The 16535-nt window shown below is 45.8% G+C and overlaps 1 protein-coding gene across 6 annotated transcripts in view; it reads right to left on the bottom strand.

The window, feature by feature from the left end:
* Positions 1-2141: 2141 nt before the first annotated feature.
* RASSF8 (Ras association domain family member 8) overlaps positions 2142-16535 on the bottom strand; it is a 286157-nt gene continuing 271763 nt past the window's right edge. For 5 of the 6 annotated variants that reach the window (XM_085652777.1, XM_085652776.1, XM_085652778.1 and 2 more), the window contains 3 exons: positions 12152-13041; positions 8278-8422; positions 2143-5042 (listed from right to left, as the gene is read on the bottom strand). In XM_085652777.1, coding sequence (XP_085508903.1) covers positions 4921-5042; positions 8278-8422; positions 12152-13041 — 1157 coding nt within the window. In that variant the 3' untranslated portion in view covers positions 2143-4920. Of the gene's footprint in view, positions 5043-8277; positions 8423-12151; positions 13042-16535 lie in introns of all 6 variants that reach the window. The other variant, XM_085652775.1, reaches the window with a different exon arrangement.

Here is a 16535-nt window from a genome sequence, read left to right as displayed (position 1 = left end):
TCTTCCCTGGACCGGAATCAAGCATCCTAGGACCGGTTTCTGGCTATCAGCCGTCATCAGCCAGGATAGCTTGACTCCAGTGGCGTAGTGAGCACGGGTCCCACGTCTGGGAATACCCATCCCACTTAGGGCGAAAAGCGCTACAACAAACAAATGATGGACGGAATGCTGACAATGCATACATTCTCCCCCAGTCAAGAGATCTGGGTTAAATCCATCGTTCTTTTGCCCACTACACCACCCCAGTTTAGACATGGCCATATGCAAATCAGTCTTGACCCTGTGCCTCATGGGAACAGTCCAGCCCGAACTGCCAAGCCATGTCTTCCCTGGACCGGAATCAAGCATCCTAGGACCGGTTTCTGGCTATCAGCCGTCATCAGCCAGGATAGCTTGACTCCAGTGGCGTAGTGAGCACGGGTCCCACGTCTGGGAATACCCATCCCACTTAGGGCGAAAAGCGCTACAACAAACAAATGATGGACGGAATGCTGACAATGCATACATTCTCCCCCAGTCAAGAGATCTGGGTTAAATCCATCGTTCTTTTGCCCACTACACCACCCCAGTTTAGACATGGCCATATGCAAATCAGTCTTGACCCTGTGCCTCATGGGAACAGTCCAGCCCGAACTGCCAAGCCATGTCTTCCCTGGACCGGAATCAAGCATCCTAGGACCGGTTTCTGGCTATCAGCCGTCATCAGCCAGGATAGCTTGACTCCAGTGGCGTAGTGAGCACGGGTCCCACGTCTGGGAATACCCATCCCACTTAGGGCGAAAAGCGCTACAACAAACAAATGATGGACGGAATGCTGACAATGCATACATTCTCCCCCAGTCAAGAGATCTGGGTTAAATCCATCGTTCTTTTGCCCACTACACCACCCCAGTTTAGACATGGCCATATGCAAATCAGTCTTGACCCTGTGCCTCATGGGAACAGTCCAGCCCGAACTGCCAAGCCATGTCTTCCCTGGACCGGAATCAAGCATCCTAGGACCGGTTTCTGGCTATCAGCCGTCATCAGCCAGGATAGCTTGACTCCAGTGGCGTAGTGAGCACGGGTCCCACGTCTGGGATTACCCATCCCACTTAGGGCGAAAAGCGCTACAACAAACAAATGATGGACGGAATGCTGACAATGCATACATTCTCCCCCAGTCAAGAGATCTGGGTTAAATCCATCGTTCTTTTGCCCACTACACCACCCCAGTTTAGACATGGCCATATGCAAATCAGTCTTGACCCTGTGCCTCATGGGAACAGTCCAGCCCGAACTGCCAAGCCATGTCTTCCCTGGACCGGAATCAAGCATCCTAGGACCGGTTTCTGGCTATCAGCCGTCATCAGCCAGGATAGCTTGACTCCAGTGGCGTAGTGAGCACGGGTCCCACGTCTGGGAATACCCATCCCACTTAGGGCGAAAAGCGCTACAACAAACAAATGATGGACGGAATGCTGACAATGCATACATTCTCCCCCAGAACGATGGATTTAACCCAGATCTCTTGACTGGGGGAGAATGTCTGCATTGTCAGCATTCCGTCCATCATTTGTTTATTGTAACGCTTTTCGCCCTAAGTGGGATGGGTTTGCCCAGACGTGGGTCCCGTGCTCACTACGCCACTGGAGTCAAGCTATCCTGGCTGATGACGGCTGATAGCCAGAAACCGGTCCTAGGATGCTTGATTCCGGTCCAGGGAAGACATGGCTTGGCAGTTCGGGCTGGACTGTTCCCATGAGGCACAGGGTCAAGACTGATTTGCATATGGCCATGTCTAAACTGGGGTGGTGTAGTGGGCAAAAGAACGATGGATTTAACCCAGATCTCTTGACTGGGGGAGAATGTCTGCATTGTCAGCATTCCGTCCATCATTTGTTTATTGTAACGCTTTTCGCCCTAAGTGGGATGGGTTTGCCCAGACGTGGGTCCCGTGCTCACTACGCCACTGGAGTCAAGCTATCCTGGCTGATGACGGCTGATAGCCAGAAACCGGTCCTAGGATGCTTGATTCCGGTCCAGGGAAGACATGGCTTGGCAGTTCGGGCTGGACTGTTCCCATGAGGCACAGGGTCAAGACTGATTTGCATATGGCCATGTCTAAACTGGGGTGGTGTAGTGGGCAAAAGAACGATGGATTTAACCCAGATCTCTTGACTGGGGGAAAATGTCTGCATTGTCAGCATTCCGTCCATCATTTGTTTATTGTAACACAGACTGACCAGGTATCAGACAAATGTCTCCGACGGAAACATTGCTAAACACAGTCAAAAGGGCAGTTTAAATGGTGTTATGTCCATAGTGTGCCCTAGATGTCACCGGTGTGTTCATTTCATTGAGTTTTCACAGGGAAACAGCATAATGTTGAACTCCAGATTTAAACCCGTGAATATCAAGTCGATGGCTGAGTGAGTAAGGGTCAAAGTGAAATCTGAATTAGGAAGTGCGGCCGGGTTGGACTGGGTTTTATATATTTTAGATGTGAGAGTAGTGATCAGCAGGCATCATCTTTCTAAAGATAGTGTCTGACATCATCTCATTTTGATTATCTACATAACCTATGGCTTTAGTTTGTCTATGTTATAATTGATTTTATTTAATGGAACAATACAATGGATCTGATTTCATTCACACATTGCATTGGGTCTACAGAACTGTGTCTCCCTCCTTTTCAAACCCTGAGCCCCCATGTGCAGGGAGGGGCTTTGCTGGAGTAGTTCTACCCAGAAGACTCAAGGGGAGACCATACACGCACAGGTACTGTTTCATGCCTGGGATGTCCTGCCTCTGCTGGTGACCACTATGCTAAATCATTCCCGTTATGAGAAGGGAACAGCACCCAGGTGGATTCCTTTGTAATGGTGGATCCAACATTTTAAAAGGGTTATGTGTATGGTGTGCCATTTAATGTTTAGTATATAAAGCAGAGCCAAGTGGCTGGTATAAGTGTAGCTTTTTCAAAGGAAGTAGCAAAAAAGTCAAAGGAGTGTTGTGTTGTGTTGTGTTGCACCTAGGCCTTTGTTACCATATGCAACAGCTAGGTCTCTCAGTCCACCATGGCCAAGTGCAACATCTCCATAGATACAGCAGCCATTTGCATCATTTAGAGCTGCGCAATAAGAGCATCTTGGTGCGACAACCAGATCCGTGCAGTCCAGGTTGCCTGATGCAATGACTAAGGGCCAGATGCATCAAAGGGTTTTGCCCATTCTGTGTCTATGGGAAAATGTGTTCATGCATATGGCCCTAAATGTTTTCATCTAAAGCAGATATGTGCAAAAAACAGGCATGTGCAACCACAGCATTTGCAGCCCTTGAAGCTCTGCACTACTGTCAGACCTGTTCAGCCAGGGTAGCTTTATCCGGCCACCAGATCGTGATCTATGCGGCATCCAGACATGCACAACAGCCATGAGCAGCGCCAGCACGGCAGCCCTGTGCAGCAACTACAACTAGAAATCTCCAGAAATCAGCCCTTCATGGAAATCAAATATCTTCCAGCACAGCAGCCCTGAGCAGCAACCTGATCAGTTCAAGAACAACAGCACGGAGCAGCAATTAGATCTACAAATGCACAGAAACTGCTCAGCAACTAAATTTGTGCAAATACAACAGGCCGGTGTAGACTGAGATCTGGTCCCCACAGGAGTCTTGGGGCAGCAGCTGACGTGGCCAAGCCACAGAAGCCCTGTGCAGCAGCAATACTCAGCACGTACTTCTACATAAATAGCAGCCCTATAGGATAGCTAGATGCATCTTTATGTTTGCTCTCACAAATGCCTCCCTTATAGGGAGGGACTTTTGTGGGGCAGAAGTACTAATATTATGCAAGATGCCTGCTCACTTGTCATTTTGCGCTCATACTTGCAGTATCCGCATTCTTTTATCAGCATCTGATAAGCCACTTTCTGCTCGGGGTACTGAACCCGGAAGTCCAAACTAACTGATGTTAGTGTTCCATTTAGTTTATCAACCAATTTCACTATCTGGAGCTCGTGACGGTGCATCTGTACACCTACAACCTCTTAGGGGATCAAATACAGTTATCCTCCTGTTTGCCTGGTGCACAATCTGGGTACAGAAACCCCTTGGTGTGGAAACATCATTCAGCCCCAAAGTGGTAGAAAATCACTATAAAAACTAGATCCACACATATGTGTGCATAAGCATGTGTGTGTGTGCATTACTTTACAGCCCAGTGGATTGTCTATCAGCTTCTGTGTCTTGCATCAGATGCAATGCCAAGAATGAGACAGGCCGCTTGCCTGATAATGCTCTCCCTTAGCCCCCCCCCCCCAGGGAGAGGTCTGACCTCGTCTCATTTGTGGGCATTCTGGTGGGTTATTATTGGACTTATAACCCAGCTTAGAAATTAAATAAACAAGTGGTTTTCAAAAGTCAAAACAAAAGTTTATAAAAGAGGAGAAAACTGAGACCTGCTGTAATGTTGCCCAACGACTTTGGCTCCTTAGGAAATAGCCTGCCCTGCGTTATGAGTCAGGGTAGCCCATTCGTGCGTGCCTCTACACGTCTATACTTGATTTTCTTCGGCTTTAAAGTTATAAAAGAAATGGTATACAAAAACAAAATATATGAAAAATCAAGCATGTGCATATTCGCCGACTGAATGGAATAAATTAACCTCTGGAATTCTTTTTCAAATGTCTTGTCTTGCACTGCATTCCTGTTCTCTGGCCAAGGGTGGCTAATACTTAGTAGATGCGGAGGCAGTAACAGTGCTGGATTCTTTGCAGAGTCAGTACTGACTGAGCACCAGCTGGAGTCGTCCTGTGTCTGGCAGCAGCAGTTCCACTGGCTTCTGGTCCTCTGGGCACTGGTGCTGCTGCAATGGCGCCCACTGTTCTAGACGTGCCTGGACCTGACGGGACAGGAAAGGTACCCTCTCGAGCCACACGCTCAGACGTAAATGCCTTCGGGGTTGAAGCCGGACGACAGGGCATTCTGCAGGATCCGCAGGTTACTGGGCAGCTGCCTGGACGAGCCGGGGCGCTTCAGGGAGCCAGACTGAAATGTGGTTTCTAAACAAAACAGAAAGGGGGACAGTCAGTGCACATTCATGTATTGTATAGACTGTTTACCCTGGTGCCATTTTCATATCATGCTGTAATACATAACAAAGAGCAGGAAACGCCAGGTAGGCACAGGCTGTTAAAACTACTGTCCATTATATGATGCAGACAACGTTGTTAATTGTCTCTGTGTTGTTACGTAACTGGTGTTATTATGACTCAAAGCACCAGTACTTATGTTATTTGCCCTGTAAGGACAAAAGGCAGAGACAGCCAGACCTGGCAAAATTTGGAACATGCTAGTAGCAGACAACGCTCCACAGCAGGCACTCAAACCCCTAGGCTACACACCATGGTGTGCGCTTGAGAATGGGGGTGCCCTAAATGCTGTAACCGCAAAGAAACGTGTCAGACAGAAATAAAGGCTGCATACCATTGAATTTATAGTAATAAAATGTCAACAAAAATTGATTGACTGATTGATTATATCATTGAGAAAGTGCTCTGCTACCAGGGGCACAGTGCGACTGTGGAACGAAACATCAAGAAAAACAACAGACCTAACAGAGCAAGTAAAGAGACTGGGAAAAGCTTCAACATGTTCAGTCTAGGTGCAACAACAAAAAAAGCACCAACAAATAGGAAAAGCAGAAAAGTAAAAAAGTTAAAAAAAGAAAAGAAACAGAAACAAAGCCAAGGGACAGATTGTCAGAATTGGTGTGCTTTTAACTTTTTATAGAAGGTGACTTTATTTTCCAAGGTTCTCCACTCCAACAGAAGAGAGCTCTAAAGAACTAAGACCAGATACATGTGCCTTCCGAGAGCGATTGGCTGCAACATATCTAACCAGAGCACAGAGAAGGGGCAGAGCAATCTCAGGATTCTGATGCTGGTGCAAGCCCCTGTGGGCTATGCCAACAGCATTAAACTAAGCTCTCTGCCATACTGGATGCCAATACAGGCATGGATGAGCCTCTGCAACATGACATAATTTCTGAACGTCGAACACTGAACTCAGAGGCCAACCCACGTAGCCGGAACGTAAGCTGTGTGAAGCCAAAGGTCCCGATAAAAGGAAAGAACCTCTTTTCTTGGTTGACCTAAAGGGAGGAAGACTTGGGCCGTGAATGATGTAACCAGGTCCATGACACCTCCTCTCAAGCCTGTCTTGCAGTCACTCCAGGTGCATCAGACACATCCTGGATTATCCTAATTTCGCTCAGTGCAATCACTAGGGTGGTCTCAGTGCCACGCCCCGAATGGCCCTAGTCTGCCCACAATCTCATGCTGCAGGGCCGGTTTGGTTTGGTTGTTGTCATGTGTCCTTCCCAGACTCCCTCATTTTGTCTAGAGTGGTGCTTCTCACATCAGGAAGCACCTGGGATGGCTTCAGGCAAGAATACTCACAAAATTAGCACAACGAATTGTGAGATTTCTGAAGCAGCAATTAAGATCAGAAACAGGAGACGCCTGGCCTAGAAACGTCCTTACGATTAATAACAGAAATGCAGCCCCACCCTTCACCCTTACCATCTACTAAATCACAGGGCTCAGAAAGAACTAATCATCACCCGGGTGCTAAAATGAGTCCTATCTGCATCCTGCTCACTGCATTGTCTGGTCTCCACCCTCAAGCATAGGGATGCAGGCAATTGAATTCCACTGTCTGGGAAAGCTCTCCTCACCCCCATCTTGTGGCATGCCACAAACAGAGACATCTAAAATGGATCCTACTTTCATTTTTATTCTGAGCCAAACTTTGAATGTGTGCATGAAAAGACATCTACCCCAGGATCTGCAGAATCTCCTTTTTGATATTAGCTTTAATTACCCTATATACTCTCTCTCATTGCTATGCTCATGGGGTTACAGCTGTCTTTAAGTGCAGCCTAAACTTCTTGATTGTTCCCTATATATGCATCTAGCCATTGCTTTATATTTCCAAGCCTTGCGCGGATCCGCTGTACTTGCTAATGGGGTGGACTAGCCGTAGCCTTTCAGAAGGCAGATTATTTGCCTGCTTCTAGTGCTCATCAAAAACTTCTAACATAGCACTGTACTCTCTTTCGAGAGTTTTGCATTGAATCTCAAAAAAGCCTCCTCTGTATTACCATGAAAAGTGCCCTTGACATAAAACTTCAAATTGGTGCCTCCCTTCCTTTCAAATGAACCCCCCTTTACTTCCCATCCTTTGCATGCCTTCCTCGAGCACAGTCTACTCTAAATCAAATGCATATTTGCATTAAGCCCTATTATTGCATTTCTGCACATTGCCACACCTCGTTTCAAAGATCACAAACTCCTATTTAAAAGTCATACTGCTGCAAATTAGAAATACCTATTCTCTTGTGGGACTTTATTAATACCACCAGCCATCCACATGAATTCACATATCCCCCTCCACTAATGATCACGCCTAAACCCTATTAATTTACTCTAGCACACAGAACCTAGTGTAAATGCATGTAATGGTTTCCATAAGAGCTCAAAACGAGCCCAAATTCCCCCAATAACCACTAAAGATGAAAAAAATAATAAACTTGGGTTGAGGAGCAGCATGCTGCCAGGCGTAGGTGCTTTAACAGCTCGCCAGGAGTAGTAAGGGCAATGTAAATGCAATTGCAATAGAATACAGCATATAACCCTCTTGTCCCAAACTAATACTAATACTATATCACTCAGTGGTTAGCAGGCAATTGTAGTTCATACAGGCTCCATAGTTATTACCTTACACTGCTTGACGCTCTCAAGCTCACGGAAGATAAAACTGCTCCGTGTTATGTCTATCACCCGGCACGGTACCAGTTTCCAGCAATAAACCACCCATCACCGACTGCACAGGCATAGAGTAACTGAAGAGGTTTGCCACATGCTTCTCGCCAACGGGGGTATTTAATTTAGTCAACCACTGCAGGTCCCGACAAGCTTCATAGCATGACTGCTTTTTACACCTCACAATCTCATAAAGAGATGGGATGATATGAACAAAGTCCATTCCAGCAGATCTCACCACCATGTCTCCCTCCAACCTGTGCCTGCTCAGGACATACAATTTAAACAGAACATCTCAGAATGGACAATCCAATGCAGTAACTACTAAGTGAACTATGATCATAAGTACAATAAATGGGTAGTAGGCGCTATATAAATCTTGCGCTATAACACAAAGCCTCCGTCGGCCAGGACGCGCTGCAGCATGGCGCCCGGCCGCGGCCACCAGGTTAGAGGTTCACATCTGCTTTACCTTTGTCTGTCTCGCCGACGGAAGCCTCCCCTTCCGAGGGCTCTGCCGGCAGCACCGTGACCTTTGTCCCTGTCTGCTGGATAAACTGCTGAAGATTCACCTGCCGCAGCTCCTTGGTCAGCTGCTCCAGTTCTTGTTCCTTCTCCTACAAAAGAAAGTAAAGACGTATGAAGTCAATCTGGAAGGAATCAAGCCCCACAATCCCCTGCGGGCGACGCTGTTCAAGTGCTGTGCTCGCGAGACGGCACCTGGAACGGATTGGCTGGTGTTGTGCCAAGGGATAGTGGGTGGGGGGAGCGGGTTGAAGGACAAGGATGCTACTAGGTTTGAAGATTTTGGGGAAACGCATATCTGTTGCTTTTTAAAGCCAGAGACTTCTCTTTAGAAATCTGTCAGATCTATGGTAACCCGGGGCGATCCCTCTCAGTAATAAAGCATCATAGCATCTCGTCCACTACCCTCAGAGCCCAGCCTGGGAGTGTAAACAGGAGTTAGGAATGTCTGCTATGGTAGGGTGACCAGAATTTTAAAGCCAAAAACCGGGACATTTCACAAAAATAGAAGAAGGACTACAAGTAGCTTGCATGTTAATTAAATTGCTTTCTTGAAACAACCGCTAACTTTCCCTACATTGTTAAACATAAGAAGGGACCTCCAGCCATTTGCAGTCGACTCTCTCTTCAAAAACGGGACATGAGCTAAATTTCCTGAAATCTGCCGGGACAGCTCGTGAAAACCCGGGATCATCCTGGCAAATCCGGGACACCTGGTCACCCTGCTATGGACAGGGAGGTCAGTACTATCATTGGGAGAGCACCGGCCCTCTCCAAGGCCCATTAGGCGCTGAAGGAAGGTGAGAAACTGCACTTCTCTCCATTCATTTTAAGGGCTGTAATATGACTACGTATATGTAGATTAAATTACTCTTTCCAACTGGTTTGCAGAGCAACGGACTGCTGTTATCAGCTTCTGAACTGCCAACATAGCCAAGGCTGGCACTAGGAAATACTGGCTGTAGACCACCACCTAGTGGTAACTGAGTGGGATAGAGGATGGGCCATGTAAACCACATGCAGGCACGGTTAGCAATGCAAAGACTTCATAGATGCCTTCTTGACACCGTTCAAATGCTGCGTGTGAGAAAGAGTGTGTGAGGGGTGAGTAGGTAAGTTACAGAGAGAGAGCATGTTAGTGAGTGTATGAGAGTGATGAATGAGTGAGAGCACGTATAAATCATAATCTCAGGGCACTTCCCCCCTGATTTATTGGCCTGTTTTTCGCTTGGTAACAGGTGTCGCCATAGATGGCACTAGATGACTTTAATTGTATTGAGTTAAGAAACTGTAGCTGCACTTTTCATTTCTGAGCAAGATCCACAAATGTGTCCTCTAGAGGTTTCTGTCTTTTCATTTGCTCTGGAATTTTGCAGTAGAAATATTCAAATGTATTGTTAGCTTTACATACAAGACAAACGCAGATTGTTTGACCCTGCTTCGGCACAAACCTTGGAGCAAACAAGTTTTGCATCCTCCAACCAGCAGGGCTATGTCACTTATCTATTCTTTTTGTACCGAATTTATTTTAGTCACATTCTTTTCTTTTTCTTGCTTTTTACGTGATTAACGTGTTTTGAGCTTTTGTAGTAAATATTTGTGTTTCTTCTGCTTTCATGTATTCTCTATATGACATTGTCTATGTCTGTGGATTGAGGCAGCTACTGATCGTGCCCTGTCCTATCCTCAGGGTCTATAAATGTTCATGGAAGTTGCCATTTTTGGTTCTTCTGGGCCACTGCATTCAGTTAGATGGTAAGGAGCGGTCAACGCTGCAGCTTGAATAAGAGCAAATGGCTTTCTAGTCAAAGTCTGCGTTTGATTACTAAGAGCTTGCACCCAAGCTCTCCTGTCGGATGACTGCATTTGTAGAGTTTGTAGAATGGTAAAGAGACCCGGAAGCAGGGGTTAATTTAATCAAGGGCCTAAAGATTTGCTTTTGTGCTTTGCTGGTGGTATGGCCGAATAGTGGGGTTGCAGTTTACCAATGTTACCTAGTCTTAATTCCACCTCATGCCTCTTTCTTCCACCACATGCCTCTTCCTTCCACTACCCTACTCTCCCTATCCCTTTATCTCACATTTGCAAGTTTTTTTTCATAACTGCTTTCTTCCCTTGTCACTGTTTTTCTATCTTTCGCTTTCTCTCGTTCCTAACGTTATCTCTCTTGCTCGGGGTGAAAGTCTGATGATGAAAAATAGGTAGTCCCCAAAAATGAATGCTGGTGCCCAGCACCTGCAACCACCAGCACAAATTAGGCACTAGCCAGAATAGCTTTCTGGCACTGACACTACAGACTAATAAAAGTCTTCTATAATTCTCATCTCAGGTTTCCGTTGTCAGAGATTCAACATACCTGTCGCAGTGAGCAGCTATATTCCAAAAGCAGGAGCCTGCTCTCTGATGCCATTCTAATAGTAAACAGGTAGCCCGGAACAGGGTTCACTCTCGACCACAAAATCAACCACGTGCACGTGGAAGGAGAGCGCTCATCGCTCTCGGTGACCTTCCAAGGGGCATGGTGTTACCTTATAAAAATACTACATAACTCTCAGGACAGAGGTACAAACTCTGACTCTTGACGAAAAAGGAACAATGTGTCATGGTCATCCTCTACCGGGACAGCAGCCAACAGAAAATCTGAAGGCATAGGATTATGAAAAATAATTCAAGAATTTGCACAGTTTCGAATGGTGAGCAAAGAAGAAAGCACAACACCAAATGCATAGGTAGCCATGCGCCTGTCATATTTGCAAAGTTAACATGGCATGGCCTGGAACCAGCGTAGATTGCATAATAAAAAAATGACCAAAATATAAGAAGCTGTTTTTAACTCTTGCACTATTAAACTATGTTTGTGCAAGTTTAAAGTAGTATACTTTATAGAAATCAGCTACATTTAGTTTATTCACTGCTAATCTCGTTAGCTCAAGTAGCATCAGGTAACGCAGAATAGAAGGATGTAGAGGAATGGGGGAGAAAACCATAACTTAAGGTGTTTTTGAATAAAGATTTCAGCAGCTCCATAAATTCATGAAGAAGATGAGCACACTGGCAAGAGTCAACAGAAAGAAAGGCTTACATCTCGGTTGGTACCTAGTTGCAAGAGCAGTAACCCAAGCCCTTGGTCATCGATCACAAGTTGGAATCACTAGCAACCGATGTCAGACACAAGTAGTACATCGATAAGTATGTTGACTAATTTGGTAAATGTTACCTCATGATGTGCCTAAGTGCCCAAAAAACGCTCTGAAATCATGGGTGTGGTCCAATGTGCAACCTCTTTTTAACAAAAGGCTGCAGATCTGCACATCGCAGGTTTGTCGTTTGCGCAAGAAACAAACACACTTCAGCAACATGCAGTTGTGAATACACAAGCATGTGCAGGTGAAGCAGACCCTGTCCTCTGCGCCTGCACTGAGACCTCCATCTAATGACAAATTCAGCAGATATTTCAGCATTTCCAAAATAAACATTTTAAAAGTGACTGGAATTTACAAGTAATCTTTCAAAATAAATCCCAAAATTGCCTAGTCACTCTGCCTGGTGGTTTAAAAAACACCCCCACTCCAATCTGAATGGTTGTAAGTCCCTATATAGTGGTTGCAATATCGACCTTCCAAAATATAGCATCCGCTAGATCACCTACCACTACACCGTTAAGGGCAGATACTCATTTACTATTTTTAACTCTGCACCCACTTGCCTATCCTTAACATGCGATGTAGTGGTCTGATCGATGTACCGGATGCAATAGATTCGACGGATCAATATTTCGACAGTGATACAGTGTAGAACATCCTGTGGACCAGGTTCCTTACCAGAAGCCGTTTGGTAGCCTGCCCCAGTGATCTCTCGATTGCTTTCGATCCGTTTTCCAGCCTCAGGCTGTGCTGGCTCTGCGTGTCGATCTCACTGCGGATCCTTTCGATCTTGCCTCTCATCTCTTCCTCATTCACCTGAGCCTGGTGCACCTCGCGCTGCAGCTTCTCGGCTTCGATGCCGCGCTCCATGCTCTGCACCTGAGCCAGGTAGTCCTTCAGCCGGCTCTCGCACTCCTGGACCCGCTGCTTCAGGTCCTGGAGCTGCTCCTTCAACTGCTTCTCGTTTTCCTGCTCGATCTGAAGCTCATTTTCCCAAAATTCCTCCTCCTCAATTTCTACCTCATTGCGTTTGATCTTTTGCTCCACTCTGACAATTTCTTCTTCCAGGCTGGAGTTGTACTTCTGCTCCCAGTATCTGATTTCGGCCTGGTTCGAGTCCAGCTGTTTCTCTAGACACTGCAGTTTCTCTGTCTGGAGGTGGACGAGTTTTTTCAGCTCTTCGGCTGTTGTTTTGCAGTTGTTGATGACCCTTTGTTTGAACTCGGATTCTTTTCCTTTGCCAAAAATGTCCATCAAGCCCTTAGCTCCACCCGTGAAGGTCAAGGATTTCCTCTTGGGTTCTCTCCTTTTGATTGATTTGTCGATCTGAGGCCGCAGCTTGGCTAAGGGCGGCAAGCTCTGTCGATACAAAGTCCTCTCAGGCATTCGAGCAACACTGTCAGAGGTCGGCCTCTCACTGAGAGACGGCCCGGTGCGTCGCAGAATAAGCTGCACGTCACTTGCATACTGTCCCCATTTGTTTAATGATATAATGGGATTTTCGTGAGGTGCCAAATGCCTCTCTGTGTCTCTCCATTTTTCGATTAATGTGTACCGTCCAGTGCGACCTGAAAGAAATAGAAAGGAAAAAGTCAAAATAGGCCTGCAATACTCAAAAGTGGCCACTAGATGGAACCGATGTCCTATTCATTTCCCAGCAACTAAGACGAACCATTCCCTCAAAAGGGAAACTGGAAGACGTGCTTTTTTCACATTCACAATCTCTGCATAATTCTCCTAAAACCGTTTAGAATGTTTAACCTTTGCAAGTGCATGAACCCCGTCTGAAAATAAGAGTGTTGCAGTAGTTTGCTTTGAATTAGCATTTTATCACGGTTAGCTAAACTCGTTCACCTGGAATTCTTCAATTTACAAATGAATTCATTTTTCACACTTTAACAATGTTCGCGTTTTATTAGAAGTATGTTGCTATAGAGGCCCAGCGGACTCTTATCCAGCACAATTGCTTTCTCCTAGGAAAATCTTACCCACCGACCATGAGCTTTTCTATAGACGTATGCCGTTGAGCCCCAGTCCTACTAGGGGGCTATGGGTGGCAGGCCGCCCTTGTCAGATGGACGCATTGGTGCACTGCGCCTCCATCACTGAGTCGTAGATGAAGGCAGACTGGCTTCAACTTAGTGAATCCAAACTGTAGGGAAAACCACTGCTGGGAGAAACTTCCCAACCCGCTCAAAACACTGTAGCCCGAGTAACTTTTCAGAAGTGCCCACCTGGGCATTCTGCTCTTCTCGCTTGCGCATGCACTCATGATACTCATTCATTCACTCACTCACTCACTCACTCGCTCACTCACTCACTCACTCACTCACTCACTCACTCACTCAATAAGACACGTACTTCATGGAAAATTCAGATATTTGATCAACTTCTTCATCATGTGTATCTAATAAACAATGAGTGAACACGGGACTGCCTACAGTTCTACGTGCAATGGGATGAAAGCGCGTCTGTTGCTCATTGTTACTGGGCGGCGCTCTATGCTTTCACGTACAAGCAGCACCGAGATGAGACCCTTCACTATTTCACTACTGGTGCCCAAAAAGCATCTACACACGCACTTCTAAGAGAGCTGTGAGTCCCAACCCAACAAGAACCAGTGTTAGTCCTCATCCCTTATAATAACTAAAAGGAACATTATTTATCTGGTGTCCACAGAGATGCCTATCTTGGGAATGCTCCTCTCTGGACTCTGTATTTTATTTTGAATTTGAAGTCCAATTTAGGACGTGAATTAAAGCTTCACAGCTCAAGGTTCTGTTGGTGTTGATGAGGAGACCTTAAGTCTCCTCGGGGCTCGGGAGTGGAACAGCTTCAGAGGAGAATGACATGAGGTGTTACCTGTACAAGGCATCCAACAAGTCCCCCCCAAGAGAGACGGTGCCAGCTCTATTAGAGATCTCAACTTGTAAACTCAGGGAGGCCAGGGGCATGGATTCCATCCCCATGAGACCAATCCAGAGCATGATTTAAAAAACGTTCCTGTCTCCTCCATAGAGACAGCTCTAGGAAAGTCATTGTTCAGGAATGTGAATGAGTGTACATAAAAAGATTACACACATATAATCTTATATTCATAACTGCATCTTTATTTTTTACTGCCCCCAATCATTACTGTTATTATAGCATGATAGTCAGTTACATCGTGTGATTGGTACTTTGAACAGGCTCCTGGTGGCTGCTCCCTGCCATGAAGTGAATTCTGCATCGGTCTGACCAGTATTGCAGTGCTGCCAGACCAGCGTGCGCTCAGTCCTCCTCAAACAAAGCGCCTCCCCTTCAATCAGACGGGCTTCGTGGCCAACTCTGGCAGAACAACCAATCTACTAACCCTGTCTGTTTTGATAGAGAACGCGTCACTCCAACAAACCCAACTACACTGCTGTTTCGTAGATTTTAAAGCGGCTTTCGACCGAGTACCCCGGGGGCTTACTGTGGCAAAAATTAAAGTCCCGGGGTGTACCCCAGCCTCTGTTACTCGCAATAGTTCAACTCCATTCTGATACATGGATTAGAATCAAGATGGGTGAAGGCTCCCATGTCTCTGGGAAGATCGAGACGAGTAGCGGAGTAAAACAAGGCTACGTGCTGGCTCCACACGTTTTTAACCTGTTTATATCGGATCTCTCGCAAATTCTTGACAGTTAACTGCCATCCACCCCAATTAGACGGAGTACGTATCAGTAACCTCCTATACGCTGATGATCTGGTGCTGCTTAGCCATACGAAAGTGGGACTACAGAGGCTACTTGATGAACTGCTCTGCTATACTAAAAGCAACTTCTTAGTGTTGAACTTATAAAAAACCAAACAATTTCATTTGGGAAGCTAAAGAAGACGTGTGGAGGGTGGCACTTTAACAAAGTAAAAATTGATTCAACACCACACTACAAATACCTGGGAATATTTCTTGACTCCAGAAGCTAATTTGTCAAACAGAAAGAAGCAATGAGGACTAAAGCCTTGGCCCTAGAAGTCGCCACCACGAAATTGTCTAAAAAACTGCTTGGTCCCAGTTTAATTCCAATGTTGAAAGTGATGAAGGCGAAGATAATTAACAAATTGACGTATGGCCATGAGATCATGAAGGGTACCACAAATACTCTTTTAAATAAACTAATAATCAACATATTTAAACGTACATTTCATCTGTCAAAGTCAGCATCGCCAGCATCACGGCATAGAGGCCGGCGCATTTATAAAGTTTTGCAACAGATTGCGCAATGCCCGGGAGAGTTCTTTGGAGGCCAGACTCTGACAATAAATCCAGAAAAGTCACGCCAGTCACAAATATCGGCTTCACCTGAATCATAGTTTACAACTACTCGGTGTCAAGGAATTTTGGGGAACAAATCCCCCCCAGTCGGCATTGAAAGCAGTCATTAAGAAGAGCGTCAGGTTGTGGTCCTTTCATTCGGATAAGGCAATATTGTCACCAAGGAAACACGCCTGCGCAGTGATTACAAATTTTAAACCAGGAGTTGTACCCTTTTATTTATCCAGCTCGTTCGCACTTTATTGGAAAAGAAAATTCCTGGCTCTAAGGATGGGTAAATGGCCTTTTTTAAAGAACCTCCAAGAATGGCGCCGACCGGATCATCACATCCAATGTAGGCTGTGTGAAGGAATGGAACACATAGTTTGCCTATGTCCCGCAACGCTCACTGTCAGATGACTTCTACTGCCAGATGAATGGATTAGGTTCGGAATTCGATCATGCCGCCAAGTCGTAATAGCAGCCTTAAACCCGGACAATACGAAGCTAAATATCGGGTTAACAAAACTTGTCACCAAGTCGCAAAAACTGTTGGAAGTCATTGGTGCTCCAAACCACTCTTCATCATAGCTGCGCGGCAGTCCATCCCTGGGTCAAGTAATTGCTGTACAACTACCATCAATCTGCTGACCCCAACCTGGTACCTGAGTCGATCACTAATTGCCCAAAAGCTCTACTGAGTTTTAAGTAAAACGTTAACTTTGTATCTTTTTACAATTTTTATACAGTGCTTTTTAGGTCTCGCCTGAGCCAGCGCATGCGCTG

This window comes from Triturus cristatus, chromosome 4_1, assembly GCF_964204655.1.
Source record: "Triturus cristatus chromosome 4_1, aTriCri1.1, whole genome shotgun sequence".
Taxonomy (NCBI): Eukaryota; Metazoa; Chordata; class Amphibia; order Caudata; family Salamandridae; genus Triturus; species Triturus cristatus.
This window is presented reverse-complemented; position numbering and strand designations above follow the sequence as displayed.